Source organism: Emys orbicularis, chromosome 11, assembly GCF_028017835.1.
Source record: "Emys orbicularis isolate rEmyOrb1 chromosome 11, rEmyOrb1.hap1, whole genome shotgun sequence".
NCBI classification, from domain to species: Eukaryota; Metazoa; Chordata; order Testudines; family Emydidae; genus Emys; species Emys orbicularis.
In genome coordinates this window covers 79469412-79487747 of record NC_088693.1, presented here as the reverse complement: position 1 = coordinate 79487747, position 18336 = coordinate 79469412, and the positions used below count along the sequence as shown (strand labels likewise).

General features: G+C 49.6%; 2 protein-coding genes across 3 annotated transcripts in view; one reads left to right on the top strand and one right to left on the bottom strand.

Annotated features, from left to right (window-relative positions):
* Positions 1-7287: 7287 nt before the first annotated feature.
* Positions 7288-12437, top strand: LOC135885674 (small ribosomal subunit protein bS16m-like). Of its 2 annotated transcripts, XM_065413567.1 has the most exons (4): positions 7288-7377; positions 10164-10194; positions 10547-10807; positions 12152-12437. In XM_065413567.1, exons 2-4 carry the CDS (start codon positions 10182-10184, stop codon positions 12265-12267), a joined length of 390 nt encoding a protein of 129 aa, XP_065269639.1. In that variant the 5' UTR covers positions 7288-7377; positions 10164-10181; the 3' UTR covers positions 12268-12437. The 2 variants fall into 2 exon arrangements, with proteins under 2 accessions (XP_065269639.1, XP_065269638.1); XM_065413566.1 differs by lacking the exon at positions 7288-7377 and having other exon boundaries at positions 10143-10194.
* A 3282-nt stretch (positions 12438-15719) lies between these two features.
* Positions 15720-18336, bottom strand: part of LOC135885431 (2,7-anhydro-N-acetylneuraminate hydratase-like) — an 85489-nt gene continuing 82872 nt past the window's right edge. The window contains exon 14 of the mRNA XM_065413121.1: positions 15720-16104. Coding sequence (XP_065269193.1) covers positions 15955-16104 — 150 coding nt within the window. The 3' untranslated portion in view covers positions 15720-15954. The remainder of the gene's footprint in view (positions 16105-18336) is intronic.

The window sequence follows — 18336 nt, the reverse complement described above, 5'->3', positions numbered from 1 at the left end:
AATCTTTCAGATCTTACCCAAATACACGCTTACAGCCAATTCTTTTTAACGAAACTAACGTTTATTAAAACAGAAAAGGGAGAGAGTTATTGGTTAAAAGATCATTATACATACAGGTACTAACATAGTTCTTCGATGAGTTTCATAGTAGAGATGGTGAGCTTTAGTGTTGCAAGGAGTCCTTTTAGAATTAGTCCATAGGTTCAGTCCAATATGCAAATACTCAATATCAGGGTGGTCCAGATGGGACTGGAGATCTCAGTCTTACAAATCGAACTGCCCCTGATTGAAACTTAAGCAGATCTGAGATGAAAAGATCAGGGCCCAAGAGTTTTTAATAGAGATTTTTTGCAGCCTCTTGACAGCACCCGTCCTTGGGTGAATAGGCTTTTGAAGTAACCTTTATTTCCTAAGCATCACCGGTAATTAGTTACATGGATTAACATAAAACAGTTGCCCATCTCCCATCGTTTGCGGGTGATTTGCTATATACTTCAAAGAGAAATTGAGACAGTGATATCGCTATATTTACATGTTCATTTACATGTTCATATCTTCTTTTGATCTCTGCATTAACAGAATCCAGGATAGACAGGAACTGTTTGATTAAATATTGTTAGAATAGATGTAAACACACAAAAGCACAAACATTATCTATCAATATGTCTCTAAAAGTTGAATCTGGGTCAGTTAGCCTGCAAGTTGCTTAACCCTTTCTAGCCCTGTGTCTCACTAGGCTTAATCAATGTAGTAATCAATTATTATGAATCAAAGATGAATACAACTGAATACAGCAAGGAAGGGTCCCGACATGACCGGTCGCTCTGGAAGACAGGCTTGTGGAGCTCTGTAGCGGGGTGGTTACCCCGCTCCTGCCCTGAAGGGCTTAAAACAGCCCTGGGGGAAGGAAAAGCTACTAGGCTGATTGGGGAAGTAGCCCCAGCTGGCCTGTATAAAAAGGCTGGGAGCCAGCGGCCCAGGGCAGTTTCTCTCTGCATTCAGAGAGAGAAGGGCCTGGCTGCAGGGAGCGAGAGACAGAGTACTTGAGTGGAGTAGGGCTGGGGAGCTCCAGCCTGGAAAGCCCCAGGCTGCGGCCTAGGAGAAGGCTAAGGGGTACTGGGGGTTGCAGAGGACAGCCCAGGGCTAGGCCAAGGTAGCAGGTCCAAACCCAACCATGCCGATGATGAGTGGCCTATACTGCAGTCTGCCCCAGGGAGCGGGGGCTAGTTGGTGACTGGCAGTGGCCTTATCCTGAGGCGAGGTAGGGATAGTGGGTGGGGGTTCCCTGGGGAGGGGAGACCCTAAGACTGAGGGGTTACTGCCGGGGGGCAGCACCCCAGGTAAAAGAGCACCGGGGTCCACGGAGGGACAGGTGGATCACCGACCTGCAGAGGGCGCTCTGGAGCTGGAACAAGCTAATTCCCAGAAGTCACCAGCAGGAGGCGCCGCAGGGGTAAGTCCGCTCCTCTACAAGCTCACGCTGTCTTAAAGATTCTGTGCTTATCCCGCCTGTATTTGTACCAAACTGGGGGAATTTCACAGTTTCCCCCATATCACTTTATTTAATAGATCTTTGTTCTCAGTTTTCTGTGACGTGTTTTTTACCGACAGTAATTGCTACACCTTCCTTGTAGGGGATATGTTGTAAGTTTCAACATGGCATATATTTTATGATTTGAGAGTTATGCAGTCCCCACACATTAAACAAAAGCAGAGAGGCATGGACACAAGACAAGAATTTAGTTTTGAACATTCCAGGCCTAATATCTGTTTTTCTGCTAGCCCTGAAATGACAATACTCCAGCTCTCTCTTTCTGTAACCTAAATAAAAAAGCATTTTAGAAGATCTTAACATGAGGACAAATCAAGAAACACATGTGATGTTCTAGACGGTATAATGTTAATATTGCCTATATTGGCTAACACTGTAGAAGTTAACAGACTTTCTCTCCCCTAACTTCATCTATAGTGTAGTAGCCAGGGATAGCACACCACCTAGAAGCTGTTGTATTTACGTGTATGTTACAAGCTTCTTGTATCTTAATTTTTGCTAAGCTTGTATTCTCCAGCACAGATACAAAGGAGAAGTTCGTACAAAGGTCACAACATCTACCTACCATACAGTTTCAGAGGCTGCAACATGAATATAAAGGACTTCAAATCTAATCTACTTTACATATGCACTATTGACTACTTTCTTCTTTTGATTATATAACACTGCTTTTCCACTTCTGTTTGCTACTATAATCAATTACATTTTATCAGTTATCACACTTTTAACCTTTTGTTTATAAAAACTGATTTCCCAATATAGCTTATCCAGACAAACGGGTACTTTGTAATTAAACAATTACATCCTTGAATAATAGTTCTGATTGTGAGAGCTTAGGTAAGCAAATTACATTCCAGAATAATAGTTCCGTGTTAGAACTCAGGTTTCAGTAAAATTCTGTTCTTACATGGTAGCTGTCATTACAACAGCACTGCCGGGATTTCCCAACCTGTGTTTTTCCACTTGTGTTTAGTTTAGCTAAGGAGTATACTGACTCAGTTTGCGCAATAGTCAGATCGCAAAGCACTCTGGTCCAGTTCTGTCAGCTAGTGTTAGGAAGCATTGTGGGTTTTACTGTAGTTTGGTCATCATGCTGTTGTTCACTTGGCAATATAGTTTCAGATGATCTGGGAAGTGTATTCCCCAGTCAGTGACTTGGAACTTGGCAAAAGGCCCATGGATTTGGATCCCAAAGCAACTGTGGTCCAGGCCCTACAGGAGGTTACTGTTGAAGACATGTCCTTCCAAATCAGAGGCACACTGTCGATTGTGGAAGTTGGGAAAAGCGCAGACATCTTAGTCTTCCAGGAAGAGCAAGAGTCAGGCTAACTCTTCTAGTTAATAACGCGAGACTTTAATGCAGGGCCTGGGCGAGTGGGAAAAACTGAGGTTATTTTGACCTTGTTAGATAAGAATGGAACACAGACTGTAGCAGAAAATTGCTGAGGAAAGTAAGATATCAGGAAGGAATATGTATAAACAAAATGCAGCTGTTGATCATTACTGTCTGTAACAAAAGGTATTGGGGTGTGTGACGGGTCCCCTGGGTGCCACCTGGAACTGGCGTACCAGTGAGTCCCCCTGACCCACCAGCCCAGGCTCCCTTTACACTGTACTGCTGTGACAAGCTCCTAACCCCTCCCGCACACAGACAGGTAGAGACACACCCAGCTGCAGCTACACACATGCTGAGATCCGCTCTGCGTGGGAAGGCTCAGCTAAGAAGCTGCCCAGTTACTCAAGTGCACCCCCGCCCCCCCCCCAAGGGTAAACCCAAAGTTATACCGTCGTGCACTGCACAGGGAACTGTACAGTGTAAGCTCATGAAATTGGCCCCCTCCCTCAGCGTGGAGAGGAATAGATACAGCTTTCTGCCCCAGGTAACGACTCCCCCACACACTGGGTTTAGACCAAACCAAAATGAGTTTATTAACCACAAAAGGTAGATTTTAAGTGATAATAAGGGATAGCAAATGAATCAAATAAAAACACAATCTAAGCTTAATATACTAAAGAAATTGGATGAGTAGCAAATTCTCCCCCTAACAGTTGATTAGCCTGGGTTCTGCCCTTCGCCCCCAGTTCAGTCCTCGCTTCTCAGGTGTTTCCAGCAATCTTCTTAGGCAGGAAGTCACTGAAGAGCCATGACGACAGTCACTCCCCTGCCTTAAATAGCTTTTCCATAGGGCGGGAACCCTTTGTCTCCAACTTTAGTTCCCACACCTTTCAGTGGAAAAACATTAGTATTCCAAGATGGAGTCCAGTAGCAGGTGACTCGGTCACATGTTCCGGTAGGCAGGGCCATCCCTAGCTATTCTGGGGCCCTATGCAGCCCCCCCTGTGGGTGGGGGGTGGGGGGCCCCAGGCCTCTGCATGGGGGGGCACAGCTGGCTTAGGGGGACAGGGGGGAACCACCCCCCCAGCACTCACCAGCAGCATGGCTGGGACCGGGTCGCTGCACTTCCCGCCGCCGGTGAGTGCAGGCCCTCAGGGGCAGGAAGAGGCGGGGCAAGAGCTTTGAGGAAGGGGTGGAGTGGGGGCAGGAAGCGGTGGGGCTGGGGCGGAGGAGAGGCTGGGGCCCTGGGGAAGAGGTGGGCAGGGGCTGGAGTAGCACACTGCTGCGCAGGGCACCAGGAAATCTGCTGGTGCCCTACGCAGCTGCGTACTTTGCATATGGGTAAGGACGGCCCTGCCGGTAGGGCTATAGCAGCCATGTAGCGTCCTCAGGAAGGTTCCCTGTTGGGAGATTAGCATCTTCTAAGACCTATTGTTCTCCCTAATGGCCCTTCCCAGCCAGGCATCTAGTCTGAGTGCATTCTACCTACTGGGCATTCCCAGGTGTAAACACATTTGTAATCGATGTATAGACGATATGCCTAACTTCAGATACCAAAATGATACATACAAAATGATACAATATGAAATTGGATAATCATATTCAGTAAATCATAACCTTTTCAATGATACCTTATATGACCCATCTTGCCTAAAATACATCATAGTTATGCCATAATCTTATCACAATAATATTTACGATGATGAATACAGGGCATAATGCCCCAGGATGTACTGGCTTCACACCCCCAAACTTTTCTCTATTGAATGAAATCTAAGAATCTCTTGTATTAGGATTCTAGCAGCTGGGGCTTTAACGAATACACCACGAATAAAATCATGAGCATTTGCAACACTAGAGGATCAGAGACAGTAGCTGAGTACCTTAAATATATACTGGCAACAATCTCTTTTTGTAGTACCCATAACGTAGCTCAATGTGAAATCCATTTCAGACTGTACTGTGGGACACACCATGTGGACAGTATCGTGCTTTGAGGCTCTAGTTAAATAAGGATCCGAGCATGGTGATTACACAGCACCACCCCAGGGGGACAGCTACTCACCCAACAGGCCGTGTCAGTGCCCTGGGGCAGCTGGGTCTAACAGGGAAGAAAGCACCTCCACCAGCTAACTGCTTAAGCGGGGTTGGGCACTCCCAGCACAGCCAGCTGCCCAGGACAGGCGTAAAGCTCCTCCTTAGATCACTATGGCTTTGTCTACACTGGAACTTTGTCAGAAAAACTTTTGTCGTTCGGGGTGTTAAAAAAAGCTACACCTAAATGACAAAAGTTTTACCAAGGAAAAGCGCCGCTGTGAACAGCACTACATTGGCAGAAGAGCTCTCCGGCCGACAACCCTAACGCCACTCGTTAGGTGTGGAAGTTTTCTGTCGGCAGGAGAGTGCTCTCTTGCTGACAAACAGCAGCTACACTGCACACCTTTTAGCGGCTGTAGCAGCACAGCATCGTGTAGACAAAGCCCCATTCAGCAGATCAGAGAGACCCCAAGCTGGAGTCAATTGGAGTTGGAAGCATGCTGCCCTCCTGGGGGTCACTGGCCAAGGGGGTTCAACAGTCCTGGGGAGATTGCTGTAATCTGACCCTCCACTGCAGCCTCCCCAACCCCTACAGCAACTCCAGGCCAGGCAGATGCGGCAGGTTTAATAGGATAAGGAAGGCTAAGCCTCCCCTGGCACAGCTGCCACCGACCCACTGCCGGACACCTGGCCTGTGGTGGCCCCACCTCTTCCCACCACTACTCCGCCTCTTCCCCAAGGCCCCCACTGCCTGCAGCTGCCTGGTCAGTCCCTGCTCTCCTCCACCCCCCACCCCCCACCCCGAGATCCCTGCTGCCCGCCAAGTCCCTCCTCACCACCGAGACCCTCCCCACCCGCCACGTACCTCCTCACCTCCCCCTCCCCCCCCACAAGGCCACCTGCCGTGTCTCTCCTCACCCCCTCTCTCCCCGGTGGGGGCTCAGCTCCGGCTACCGGCCTGGAGCTCGGGGCTCGGGCTGGCCAATAGCCTGGGGCGGCTCGGGCCGGGGCTCAGGCCAGCCTGGGGTTGGGCAGGTGCTCGGGCCAGTGTTGGGCCAACGCCGGGATTGGGGCGGGTTAGCCAGGGCTCCGGCAGGCCAGGGGGGTGGCAGGGGCGGCCTAGGAGAGGGGCCTTGGGCAGCAGGGGGGGGGTCAGGGGCCCAGGCTCCCCGAAGCGGGTTTCACCCTCTCCTAACCCCGCCTCCAGCTGCTTGACCCCTCGGCCCAGTCAATTTCCACCCCCCCCCCCCCCGCTCCCATTTGCCCCCTTGAACCCCTGTCACAAGCCGCCCGCATGGCTAGTACGGGCAGGGGAAGGGCAGGGGCTTCAGCAGCGGTTACTGCGCATGCTCAGTGCACCCCACGTAGCACAGCCCCAGGCTGCAGCCGGGGGGAGGGGCGGCTGCAACACTAAAACTAACCCGAGACCCCCGCACGGAGGCCCGGGACACGTGACTCTCGCCAGCAAATCAGCGCAGGCGCCACCGTCTCCTGCAACCTCCGCCCCACCCGCTTGGGGCAGGGGCAGAGCCGGCCCGCCGCCCCCGCAAGTTAAGTTGCCTGGTGAAAGCGCTAATTGTGTTCGACTAAACCCAGTGACCGGAAGTTATTTGCCCGCGTAGTCTCTCTAGTAGTGTCTGACCGGGTACAGTACCAATGCCCCGGTACGCGTCTTAGTGTTCCTCCGGGAACAGTGACCGGAACGCATTTAACGTGGTGTGCTATTTAATACTGTCCCCCCCGGGAACAGTGAGCGGAAATCATTCGACCTGGTGCGGTCTTTAATACTGTCCCCCGCGAACAGTAACCGGAAGTTATTCCCCCATAATAATCTCATTACGCAGGTGCCATCAAGACCCGTGGAGTCCGCGGACTGGCCGTTGTCCCGGTTTTACGGCCTGGGGCACCCGGCGCACTCAGTGGGGAGAGCTGGTGGAGGATGCGCTGAGGCCTAGAGCAGGCGAACTCCATCTCCCATGGAAGCCACCGAGAGGTCACGTGTCCCCGCGGCGACAGTCTCGCTCGGAGAGCGGGAAATCCTGGTCGGGCCACACCCACAGCGTGTGCACCGCAATGCCTGATGGGAAATGGAGGGTCGCCCGCAATGGCCGGCCTCACGCCCCGCGGTTGTTCTCGCTAGGGCGCGCGTGGCCCCCTCCGAATGTAGGGGTGGTGCCCGCTGTGACATCATCTCGGTGCGACAGAGACGGGGCGGAAACGCAGTGGCTGACGGGAATAGTCCCCAGACAGCTGCCTACCTTGGGGCCGAAGCCCTCGCGGGGGCCGATGGAAAATGCAGGCGCGAGACGCAGGCGCGCTAGGGTTCCGTTCCCACAATGCAGCGTTGCCGCCTGACCCGGCTGCCGCGCTACGGCGGCCCGTGAGGTTCGGACCCGCAGGGGGCGGGGCTCAGCGCGTGAGCGGGGAGAGGCGCCCAGCCGGGCCTGAGCAGGTACCGCGGGGGCGGGGCGGGTTCGGCCCCGGCTGCCGGAATTCCCGCGCGAACCCCGGGGCAGACCGGGGGGGGGCACGTCTGCTCCGGGCCCCTCGGGCGGGACCAGCGCGGCGACAGCGGGTCCGATCCGCGAGCGGGGAGCGCCGGGAGCCTTCGCTCGCGCTTGTCACAGCGGGACTCCTCGGGAGCGCCAGAGCCGGGGATTTGCGTTCCAGCCCCGCCCCCCCCCCACAGACACCGCCCCCCACACACACAGACACCGCCCCACACACACATACCCCCCCCACAGACCCCCACCCAGACACAGATACAGACACACACAGACCCCCACACAGACACACACCCACACACAGATACAGACACACACACCCCCCCACACAGACCCCCACCCACACACAGACACAGACCCCCCCACACAGACACCCCCCCACACAGACACAGACCCCCCCACACAGACATCGCCCCCCACACACACACACAGACACCGCCCCACACACACATACCCCCCCCACAGACCCCCACCCAGACACAGATACAGACACACACAGACCCCCACACAGACCCCCACCCACACACAGATACAGACCCCCCCACACAGACAGACCCCCCCACACCCCCGCACACAGACAGACCCCCCCACAGACACAGACATCCCCCCACAGACACAGACACCCCCCCACACACACAGACCCCACCCCGCCACACAGACAGACCCCCCCCACACACACACAGACACTTCCTGTGAACTAGGAGTCATTGGCGATGCTCGTTCTTACACCACTTGCAATGAGCAGCAAGATTTGAGGATTCCCTGAACAAGTTAATACTCAAGAATAACAATTACTACAACCCAATCAAGTAATTTTCATTGTGTGTGTGTATATATATTAGGGCTGTCAAGCGATTAATCGTGCTGTTAAACAACAATAGAATACCATTTATTTTTAATATTTTGGATGTTTACATTTTCAACTATATTAATTTCAATTACAACACAATACATGATGGGGCATACGAATGTTAGCATATCTGGCATATCTTGCAACGCTGGCTACAAAAGTGCCATGCGAACGCCTGTTCTCACTTTCAGGTGACATTGTAAATAAGCAGGCAGCAGTAGCTCCCATCAATGTAAACAAACTTGTTTCTCTTAGGCCAGGTCTACACTACCGCGGTAGTTCGACAGCTGGCAATCGAACTTCCGGGTTCGATTTATCGCGTCTGGTCTGGACGCGATATATCGATCCCGGAAGCGCTCGCCGTCGACTGCGGTACTCCAGCTCGGCGAGAGGAGTACCGCGGAGTCGACGGGGAGCCTGCCTGCCGCGTGTGGACCGCGTCTGAACCGCGGTAAGTTCGAACTAAGGTATGTCGACTTCAGCTACGTTATTCACGTAGCTGAAGTTGCGTACCTTAGTTCGAATTTGGGGGTTAGTGTAGACCAGGCCTTAGTGATTGGCAGAATAAGAAGTAGGACTGAGTGGACTTGTAGGCTCTCAAGTTTTACACAGTTTTGTTTTTGAGTGCAGTTATGCAACCAAACTCCCCCCGCTGCATTTGTTACGCTTTCTCAATAAAGAGTTTGCACTTCAGTACTTATAGAAGATCAGGGTTGGAAGAGACCTCAGGAGGTATCTAGTCCAACCGCCTGCTCAAAGCAGGACCAATCCCCAATTAAATCATCCCAGTCAGGGCTTTGTCAAGCCGGGCCTTAAAAACCTCTAAGGAAGGAGACTCCACCACCTCCCTAGGGAACCCATTCCAGTGCTTCACCACCCTCCTAGTATGTATGAGGTGAATTGAAAAATACTATTTCTTTTGTTGTGTCATTTTTACAGTGCATATGTTTGTAATAAAAAATAATAATATAAAGTGAGCACTGTGCACTTTGTATTCTGTGTTGTAATTGAAATCAGTATTGAAAATGTGTCCAAAAATATTTAATACATTTCAATTGGTATTCTGTTGTTATAAGTGCAATTAATCACAATTGATTTGAGTTAATCGTGTGAGTTAACTGCAATTAATTGACAGCCCTTATATATAAACGCCAAATCCTCAGGACACCAATTTAATGTGGAAGCTAATTCTTACCTTAAAATGACAAGTGATTTTATGTACTCATGTGGCACTTGTTGGCATTCCCCTAGCAACAAAGCTATTGAAACAGAAAGGCAAGCAGGGTGAGGCAGTGAAGCTGCTGCCCATCAGGGCTACCAGGAAAAAAAAAATGCTTTTAATTTTGCCTGTGCTCCTAAGAGGTTGAAAGTTACCTAAACCCCAAACCACAAAAGTGGGAGCGGGGGCAGGTGCTTTGAAACTTCCATTCCCAGGATCGCCATGGCCAATGGGTCATGAGAGACAGACTCTGTGGGGTCAGGGCAGGGCTTGCAACTCAAGGATAGCTCACGGGGGGAGGGATAGCTCAGTGGTTTGAGCATTGGCCTGCTAAACCCAGGGTTGTGAGTTCAATCCTTGAGGGGGCCACTTAGGGATCTGGGGCAAAATCAGTACTTGGTCCTGCTAGTGAAGGCAGGGGGCTGGACTCGATGACCTTTCAAGGTCCCTTCCAGTTCTAGGAGATAGATATCTCCATTTAAAACAAACAAACAAACAAAAACCACTCCCATGTTTCCCTCAGGATTTTCAAACTATAACTTTCAGTTATAACTCATCTCTGTCAACTAAGGCTATGTCTACCCTATAGCATTCACAGCTGCAGTGGGCTGGCCCTGTGTTTGGGAGTGGCAGGGGATTCATTCATGGTCTTTTTCCTCTTTCAGGTGCTGGCAAGAGTCATCATGGTGCACCTTGGTAAGTGCAGACAGGGCTTGTTAAGGGTTGCATGCACAGACTCCTAGTTTCTGCATCCCTCTAAATCAATCACAGTTAGTGGAGAATGTGCAGCCTTCTCCACGGAACTCTCTTAAGAGTTGGTAGAGCAAATCTGTCTTATTTATTAAAGCAATCTCATGGCAGGGTACGGACTTCAATTCTATCATAAAGAATAATCTATTGTTGGTGTGTAAGGGACGGTTACAGCAGTTTTATTAATTTTAAGTGAAACCAAACTTTTCTCTAAGGCCTTTTGGAATTTTTTGGCTAGACGTCTATACACATCTGTTATAATCAAATCTCTTGTGATACCTGTTGATCTTTCCTTCAGCTCACCTCCTTATGAAAAATTATCATGGAGGACATGTAGCTATCCGATTGGCTCTTGGTGGCTGTGCCAACAGACCCTTCTTCCGTATAGTGGTCGCATATAACAAGCGAGCTCGGGACAGCAAGTATTTGGAGCAAGTGGGCTGTTATGACCCGCTCCCAAATGGCCACAACGAAAAGCTGGTTGGCTTGAACATCGAGAGACTCAAACACTGGATTGGTTGTGGAGCACACGTCACAAAACCAGCTGAAAAACTTCTAGGTAACTCAACGTGTTTTTTCATCTGAACTATTTGCTTATTTCGCTTAAACGACAATAGATTTTCCTTGGTGATTCTCCGCGTACTTGGAGTACCAAAGACCCTTTCTTCATTTCTTTGCATGAATTCTTGAAAATATGTATATATGCAATCACCCTTCTTTTGGCCACAGGAAATGGGATGGGTCTCATTTATGGAGACACTGAGCTGGTCGAGACAGCAGTAAAAGGCACTTCAAGTCACTAGAGGGTGGGTGAGAGAGACAGTTACTCTCACTTCTTAAGTCTCATTAACTATTGGAACAGTTTACCCAGGCTTGTGGTGGATTCTCCATCACTGACAATTTAACTCAAGATTGGGTGTTTTTCTAAAATATATACTCCTAAGAATTATTTTGGGGTAGTTGTATAGCAGGGGTCTCAAACACGTGGCCCGCGGGGTTATTTTCTGCGGCCTGCGAGCTCCTCACGCCCCCTCCCCCCCCGCCGCCCTCCCCCAGTGTTTACCTAGAGCGGCTCCGGCCCGACGCGCACCGGGGACAGGGCAGGCTCCCTGCCTGCCTGTCTAGCCTGCCCTGCCCCCGCGCCGCTCCGGGAAGCGGCCAGAACGTGGGGAAGGGGGGGCACATGGGTCTGTGTGTTGCTCTTGCTTCAGGCAGCGCCCCCAGCAGCTCCCAATGGCCATAGTTCCCCATTCCCAGCCAATGGGAGCTGCAGGGGGCGGTGCCTGAAGCAACAGCAACACATAGACCCTTGTGCCCCTCCTCCCCAGGTTCTGGCCGCTTCCCAGAGCAGCACGGGTGCAGGGCAGGCCAGACAGGCAGGCAGGGAGCCTGCCCTGCCCCTGGTGCACACTGGGCCAGAGCCTGCCCCCCGAACCCTTCCTGCAGCCGAACCCCTTGCTGCACCCCTGCCCTGAACCCCTTGCCGCACCCCTCTTGCACCCCAACCCCCTGCTGCACCCCACACCCCAACTCCCTGCCTTGAGCCCCCGCCACACCCCACACCCCTCCTGTACCCCCTGGGGGCAGGGAGGGGGCAGAGTTGGGGCGGGGAATTCGGGGAAGGGGTTGGAATGGGGGCAGGGCAGGGGCAGGGCCTCATGGAAGGGGTGGAGTGGGGGCGGGGCTGAGGGCGGTGTGGGGGGAGGTGTCAGTAATGCGGCCAATGTACTAGTCCTCATGTGGCCCTCGTGGTCATTTGAGTTTGAGATCCCTGTTCTATAGCATGTGTTATATAGGAGGTCAGATGAGATAATCACAATGCTCCCTTCTAGCCTTTGAATCTCTGAGAGTAGAACAGTAATATTGCAACTCCAGCTATAAACATAAATAATCTTTCTTTCAGGTCTTTCTGGATTTTTCCCATTGCATCCTATGACAATCACAAATGCAGAAAGATTAAGGAAGAGAAGAGCCTTGAAGGCCATAACAGCTTCTGAGGAAGAAACTCCAGGTGATTGATAACATCTATCTGAACTGAATTACTCAAAAGATTACTGTACAGACAAGGATCAGAACAGTGTGCCAGCTAAAAAGACAATATATTTACTACAGGCAAAAAGATAGTGGATGTGAATTATTTCATAAGAACATTAAAGTATTTTGAGGCTTTAGGAGGCCTCAGACAAGGATTCTGATTGTCCTCATTTGTTAATTACTGCTTATTTTGATACAAATTATTAATCTTTCATGTTTATGTCAAACTGCAATTACTTAGGCCCAGATCCACAAAGGTAAAATTTAGGCTCCTAAATTCCACTTAGGAGGTTGTACCTCCTTGGAAGTCAAGAACCAAAATAGCTTTGTGGATCTGGGCCTTCCAGATTACAGCATTTATACAAATTGAACACAAACTCCTGTTTTCTAAATAGCTCTAGTGTGGAGGTGGAGAGAGTGTTACTGACTGTCATAAGAGTCTAATGTATAGGAAGTTGTGCTGGATGCCCCTGTAGGCGTCCTTCTAAAAGTAATCTTACCATTACTTAAGCCATAGTTGGTTTTTAATTTTACAGTTAATTATTTCAAGATTTTGGGCAGAGGAGGGGCACTCAGACATAGCCACTGTTGCTTCTTTATCTTCACCCAATTAAGCTGCAAATAGCGTAAGCAGCAGAAAATCTTTTTTTCGGTGCGGGGTGCAGCACAGAATGTGACCAGAATTATTTACCCACACTACTGTTCTTCCAGAAGGTATCCCACAGAACATCACCACTCTAAGCACAGCAAATACTTCGGTGTTTTTATACCTTTCTCCCTGAACAGTATTTGTTCAAACATTATACATGAGTCCAGCTAAAACAATCATGTAAAAATCCAGGAATTACTACACGATGTTCATAGGTTATCAGCCACCAATAGCAGCCATTCATATTCCAGTGTGATAAGCACAATAAGAATTGAGCTATGGTCAGAGGCAGACAGTTATCACTGTTACTTGGAGGAACTCGAACATCATTCATTCTATCGTCTTCCATCCAAATTCTAACTCGCTTAAATGTCTTAGGTAAGGCTTGTACCATCCCCAAAGATCACCAACCTCAGACTCTGGTAGCCAAACAAAGCCACTGAGTTTGAGTCATGGAACCGTCACCCCAAAAGCCTTAACGCCACAGTGCAAATCTCAGAATTAATTATGGGGAGCACATAAGATCTTTCTCAGCCCACACAGTGCAGCACATCACACCTTTTAAAGCACTTGACGTAACAAAACTGAGACACACTCACTTGCATCTGAAGAAGTGAGGTTCTTACCCACGAAAGCTTATGCTCCCAATACTTCTGTTAGTCTTAAAGGTGCCACAGGACCCTCTGTTGCTTTTTGAAGATCACAGGTTTCCGAGTGGTAGCCGTGTTAGTCTGTATCAGCAAAAAGAACAGGAGTACTTGTGGCACCTTACAGACTAACAAATTTATTTGAGCATAAGCTTTTGTGGGCTAAAACCTACTTGGTCAGATGCATGGAGTGGAAAATACAGTAGGAAGATGCATATACACAGAGAACATGAAAAGATGGGGGTTGCCTTACCAACTCTAACGAGACAAATCAATTAAAGTCTGCTATTAGCAGCAGGAGGAAAAATTGCTTTTGTAGTGGTAATCAAGGATGGCCCATTTCAAACAGTTGACAAGGTGTGAGTAACAGTGTGTGGGGGGGGGGGAATTAGCACGGGGAAATCGTTTTTAGTTTGTGTAGTGACCCATCCACTCCCAGTCTTTATTCAAGCCTGATTTAATGGTGTCCAGTTTGCAAATTAATTCCAGTTCTGCAGTTTCTCGTTGGAGTCTGTTTTTGAAGGGTTTTTTTGTTGAAGAAAGGCCACTTTTAGGGTGGGTTTTAGCCCACGAAAGCTTCTGCCCAAATAAATTTGTTAGTCTCCAAGGTGCCACAAATACTCCATGTTCTTTTTGAAGATCACAGTATCCTGCTTATTTAAGAAGCGCACAATGCAATAGTCCCCTGTAGTGCTGACAGAAAAGTCGCCTTCCTCAGCTATTGCTCCAAGATGAATCTGCTGCTGTTCCTGCACGTGAGGAAGTTGGTGGGGGCCCAAAAGGAGGGCAGCTCAGAGCAAGAGAAATGGCTGAGAAGAGTCAGGCAAGATGGAAGCACTTGAGATTCGTTGCAGGCCTATGTGTTGCTCCCTTGGCACCACCCCCCTACGGCAAACCATGGCAACTCCGCCAGCTCTCGGCTGCCAGGCAGCTGGGAATTGGTTACTTTTTGAATGGAGAAGTAAAATCTCAGCAAATGTACACATGGAACCACAGACAAATAAGATCTTTTGGGTGATACCTGAAGTCCTGCCTGCAAAGGTTCAGGCAGACATGGCGGGTTTGGATTTCGCCTGGGAGTACATTTAAACCAGGGGTTCTCACAACAGTCTTGTGTGGCCTCAGCGTGTGACCACCAATTCTTGCTGGTGGCTGCTCTGACACTTTTCCCTAAAATACTTCAACTTTAGGAAAAACAAATAAATATGCACATACACGTGTCCAAATCATTGTCACTTCTTTATGTCGGGTTTTTTCAGACAATAATAAAAATAATGTGAAAAATGATATTTGTATGTGTAATAGTGCTTTTCACAGCACACTCAGTAGCTCGCTGGGAGTCTGGGAAAAGTGATATTCACAAACAGACAAGTATCACTTTTCCCAGCCTCCCAGGGAGCTAGTAAGTGTGCTGGGAAAAGTGATATTTGCATGTTTGTGAGGCGTCGGGGGAAGGGTGAGCCCCGCTGCCGTATGGCCGGAGCTGGGGGTCAGCTCCCACGGGGTCCAGAGTGAGTGGCCAGAGCCCAGGGTCGCTGGCTGCTGCGGTGCGGCTGGAGCTGTCGATCAACACCCACCACCCTGGGGCTGGGGGTTGGTGACCGAGGCCAGCAACTGCCACTACACAGCCAGAGCCTGGAGCCAGCGCTTGTTGCTGCACGGCCGGGGTTAGCGCCCAGGGCCAAGGACACATGGCCGGAGCCAGGGGTCAGCGCCCTCTGCTGCACAGTCAGAGCCCGGGGCTCAAACCGTGCAGCTGAAACCCTGCGGCCAGGTTCTCACCTAGGGCTGAAGCCCAAACCCCAATGTGCCCTGCCCACCCCACAGGTGGGTCAAGAACTCGCCTTGCTCCTGCAGCTTTGTGCCCCATCTGTCTCCAGAGGCAGTGCATGGCGGCTTACGCAGGAGCAGCAGGGAGGGAGGGGGCGAGGCTGATGCTTTGGCCTCTCCATCACTGCACGAAAAGCCCCTGGTGGCCGCATGCGAGAAATGCTGATTTAAACTCACTTCCCTGCTGTCAAACCCTTTGCCCTTGTACCTCCTAACTGCTGGTTTCTCAGGGCAGAGTACTTAAGGGTTAAGTGAAGTGCTGCTGAAGAATAAGCTTCGTGTCCTTTAAAGGAAACCAGGATAGAAACAAATACTGAAGATGATTTTTAATATTTTCTTTATCCAAAAAAAATAATGAAACGATATAGAAAATTCTATAAACAAACCTTTTGCATTTTACAGATTTGTAGTATGGAAAATTTGATTTTATATAGTGCCCATCCCCAGATATATTCCAGATTAGTATAAACAAGACATGATTTCCCTGGGAACTGGGACCAGTTTTTATTCTGTCCCCTTAAATATGAAAGGAGCAAATTTAAAAGTTCATTTGTATGTGGGCTTCGGGAAGAGTTCCTTTCTAGTTTCTAAAAACACAACACGGTTTTCTTTTCTGGATTTCTCGGCCTCAAATACAAGGAGGTGGGTCTGCAGGGTTGCTTCTGGACCAGTCTGAATGAGGGATGGTTTATTCTCCTGTTTAAAAAACAAAATTATTTCTAGTGTTACAGGAATTAGAGACAGAAGTCTGGTTTATAAACCTGGATCCTTGCATCCCTCTCACAAGGGGACTGTCTGATCAGGCTCAAGGCAGTATTCAGAAATAAATTGTTTACTTTGTCCCTTTACTATTTGAGTTATACCAAAGCAAGAGTTAGACAGTGGTTGGGCAATCATCATACAGTTCAATGGAGTAGATATTAATTAGAATGTTATTGCCAATAAAGTATCAGAGGGATAGCCGTGTTAGTCTAAATCTGTAAAAAGCAACAGAGGGTCCTGTGGCACCTTTAAGACTAACAGAAGTATTGGGAGCATAAGCTTTCGTGGGTAAGAACCTCACTTCTTGCATCTGAAGAAGTGAGGTTCTTACCCACGAAAGCTTATGCTCCCAATACTTCTGTTAGTCTTAAAGGTGCCCCAGGACCCTCTGTTGCCTATTGCCAATAAAGACAGTCGACTCAGTAGTAAAGCTTTTGATAATTAGGGGAGGCAACATTGTCTAGTAATAACTGGCTGAACGAAGAGAGGTCCTACTCAGTCACTCCAATGCTGGGGGAATCTCCGCTTTGTTCGTCTTCCCAAAAGAATTTTAAAATGGTGACGCCCCAAATGACACCTCTCTCAGACAGAAAGAAAAGAAATAATGGTGGGGAGAAGGGGGGACCCTGGTCTGGGGAGAGGAGGCATACAGAACTTCTGGATGCTATGGGAGGGATAGAGGGCACACAGAGCCCCGGCTGGGCGAGATGAAGAAACATGGGACAGAGCCTGTGACATGAAGGAGGGGTAGGCAGATGCAGGGAATCTGTGAAATAGAGGGGGATGGGAGGGTGGCACATGGCGGGGGGAGGGATGAAGGGAAGTCAGGAGCCCTCGGTGTGTGCAATGAGTACAGCTAAGTGTGAGAGTGCCAGTGAATAATACTTCGCACTTCAAAAGTGACTTTTATCACGGTCTCAAAGAACTTTAGAAATGCAGATTATTTCTTCCCATTTACAAATAAACACTCTGCCGTGGTTTTCTGAAGAGAGCAGCACAGAGTCAGAGGATTAGCTATGCTTCTGCCTCATGACCAAAACAGATCATCTGCCAACGTTTGCTTTATGTGCATGTAGCATTCGGGGGTGGGGTTCTGGGAAGGGATCAGGAGTGATGCTTATATGTCTAAATCGTCCAGTAGAAGATTTGGAAGTAAAAGAAGACTGACAGAGGCAGGTTTCAGTATGAACACAGCTCCCAGGTAAAGCCTGGCCCCTTCTTGGCGGCTGTGGAGCACTCTTTCTTAAAAGACCTAGTCTTGGACTGCAAAGGTTTGGGGTAGCGTTTAAGGAGCACTGACAGGCGATGCATACTTCCTACTGCCCAGGATAGGGTGATCAGACAGCAAATGTGAAAAATCGGGATGGGGGTGGGGGGTAATAGGAGACTATATAAGAAAAAGACCCCAAAATTGGGACTGTCCCTATAAAATTGGGACATCTGGTCACCCTAGACCAGGCGCTCGGCTGCACAGGGGCTCACTGCACATCACTATACAGCTGAGATTTGGAACTTGATCAGTGGATCCTTTGTGTTCTCTTAAATAGTAGGGATGAATATTCCCTCCACTGTGGGAATTTCTGGGTAAAATCCTATTGTTGGTATAATGCAGGTCAGATTAGAAAAACCACATTAGTCCTTTCCATGGAATCACAGGACTGGAAGGGCCATCAAGAGCTCATCTAGTCCAGTCCCCTCCGCTCAAGGCAGGACTAAGTACAGTAGAACCTCAAAAATACGAACACCAGAGTTACAGACTGACCCGTCAACCAGACACCACGTGGACCCAGAAGTATGCAATCAGGCAGCAGCGGAGATGAAAAACAAAAAAAACCCAACAAATACTCTGCTGTGCCGTGCCAGTATTGCATCTTAAAGTTAGGCACATCTGGGCTGCCTGTCCCCACCCCTACCCCTACCCCCTACTTGCCACGCAGCAGGCCAGCCACTTACAGGTGTAGACGCTGAGGTTCACAGGCACAACTGTGAGCTCCCGAGCAGAAGTGCTGGGGTCTGCACTGGTCACAGGGGCTGTTTCCCCCTCTGGCCGGGAGCGGGACAAGCTTGCAACCTTAGTCTCAGTCCAGGAAAGAAGCTTCCCGAGTTGCTGCTGGAACCTGGCCTAGAGGGTGAGCTGCTGGAGCCCGGACTCCTGCCTGCATGCTG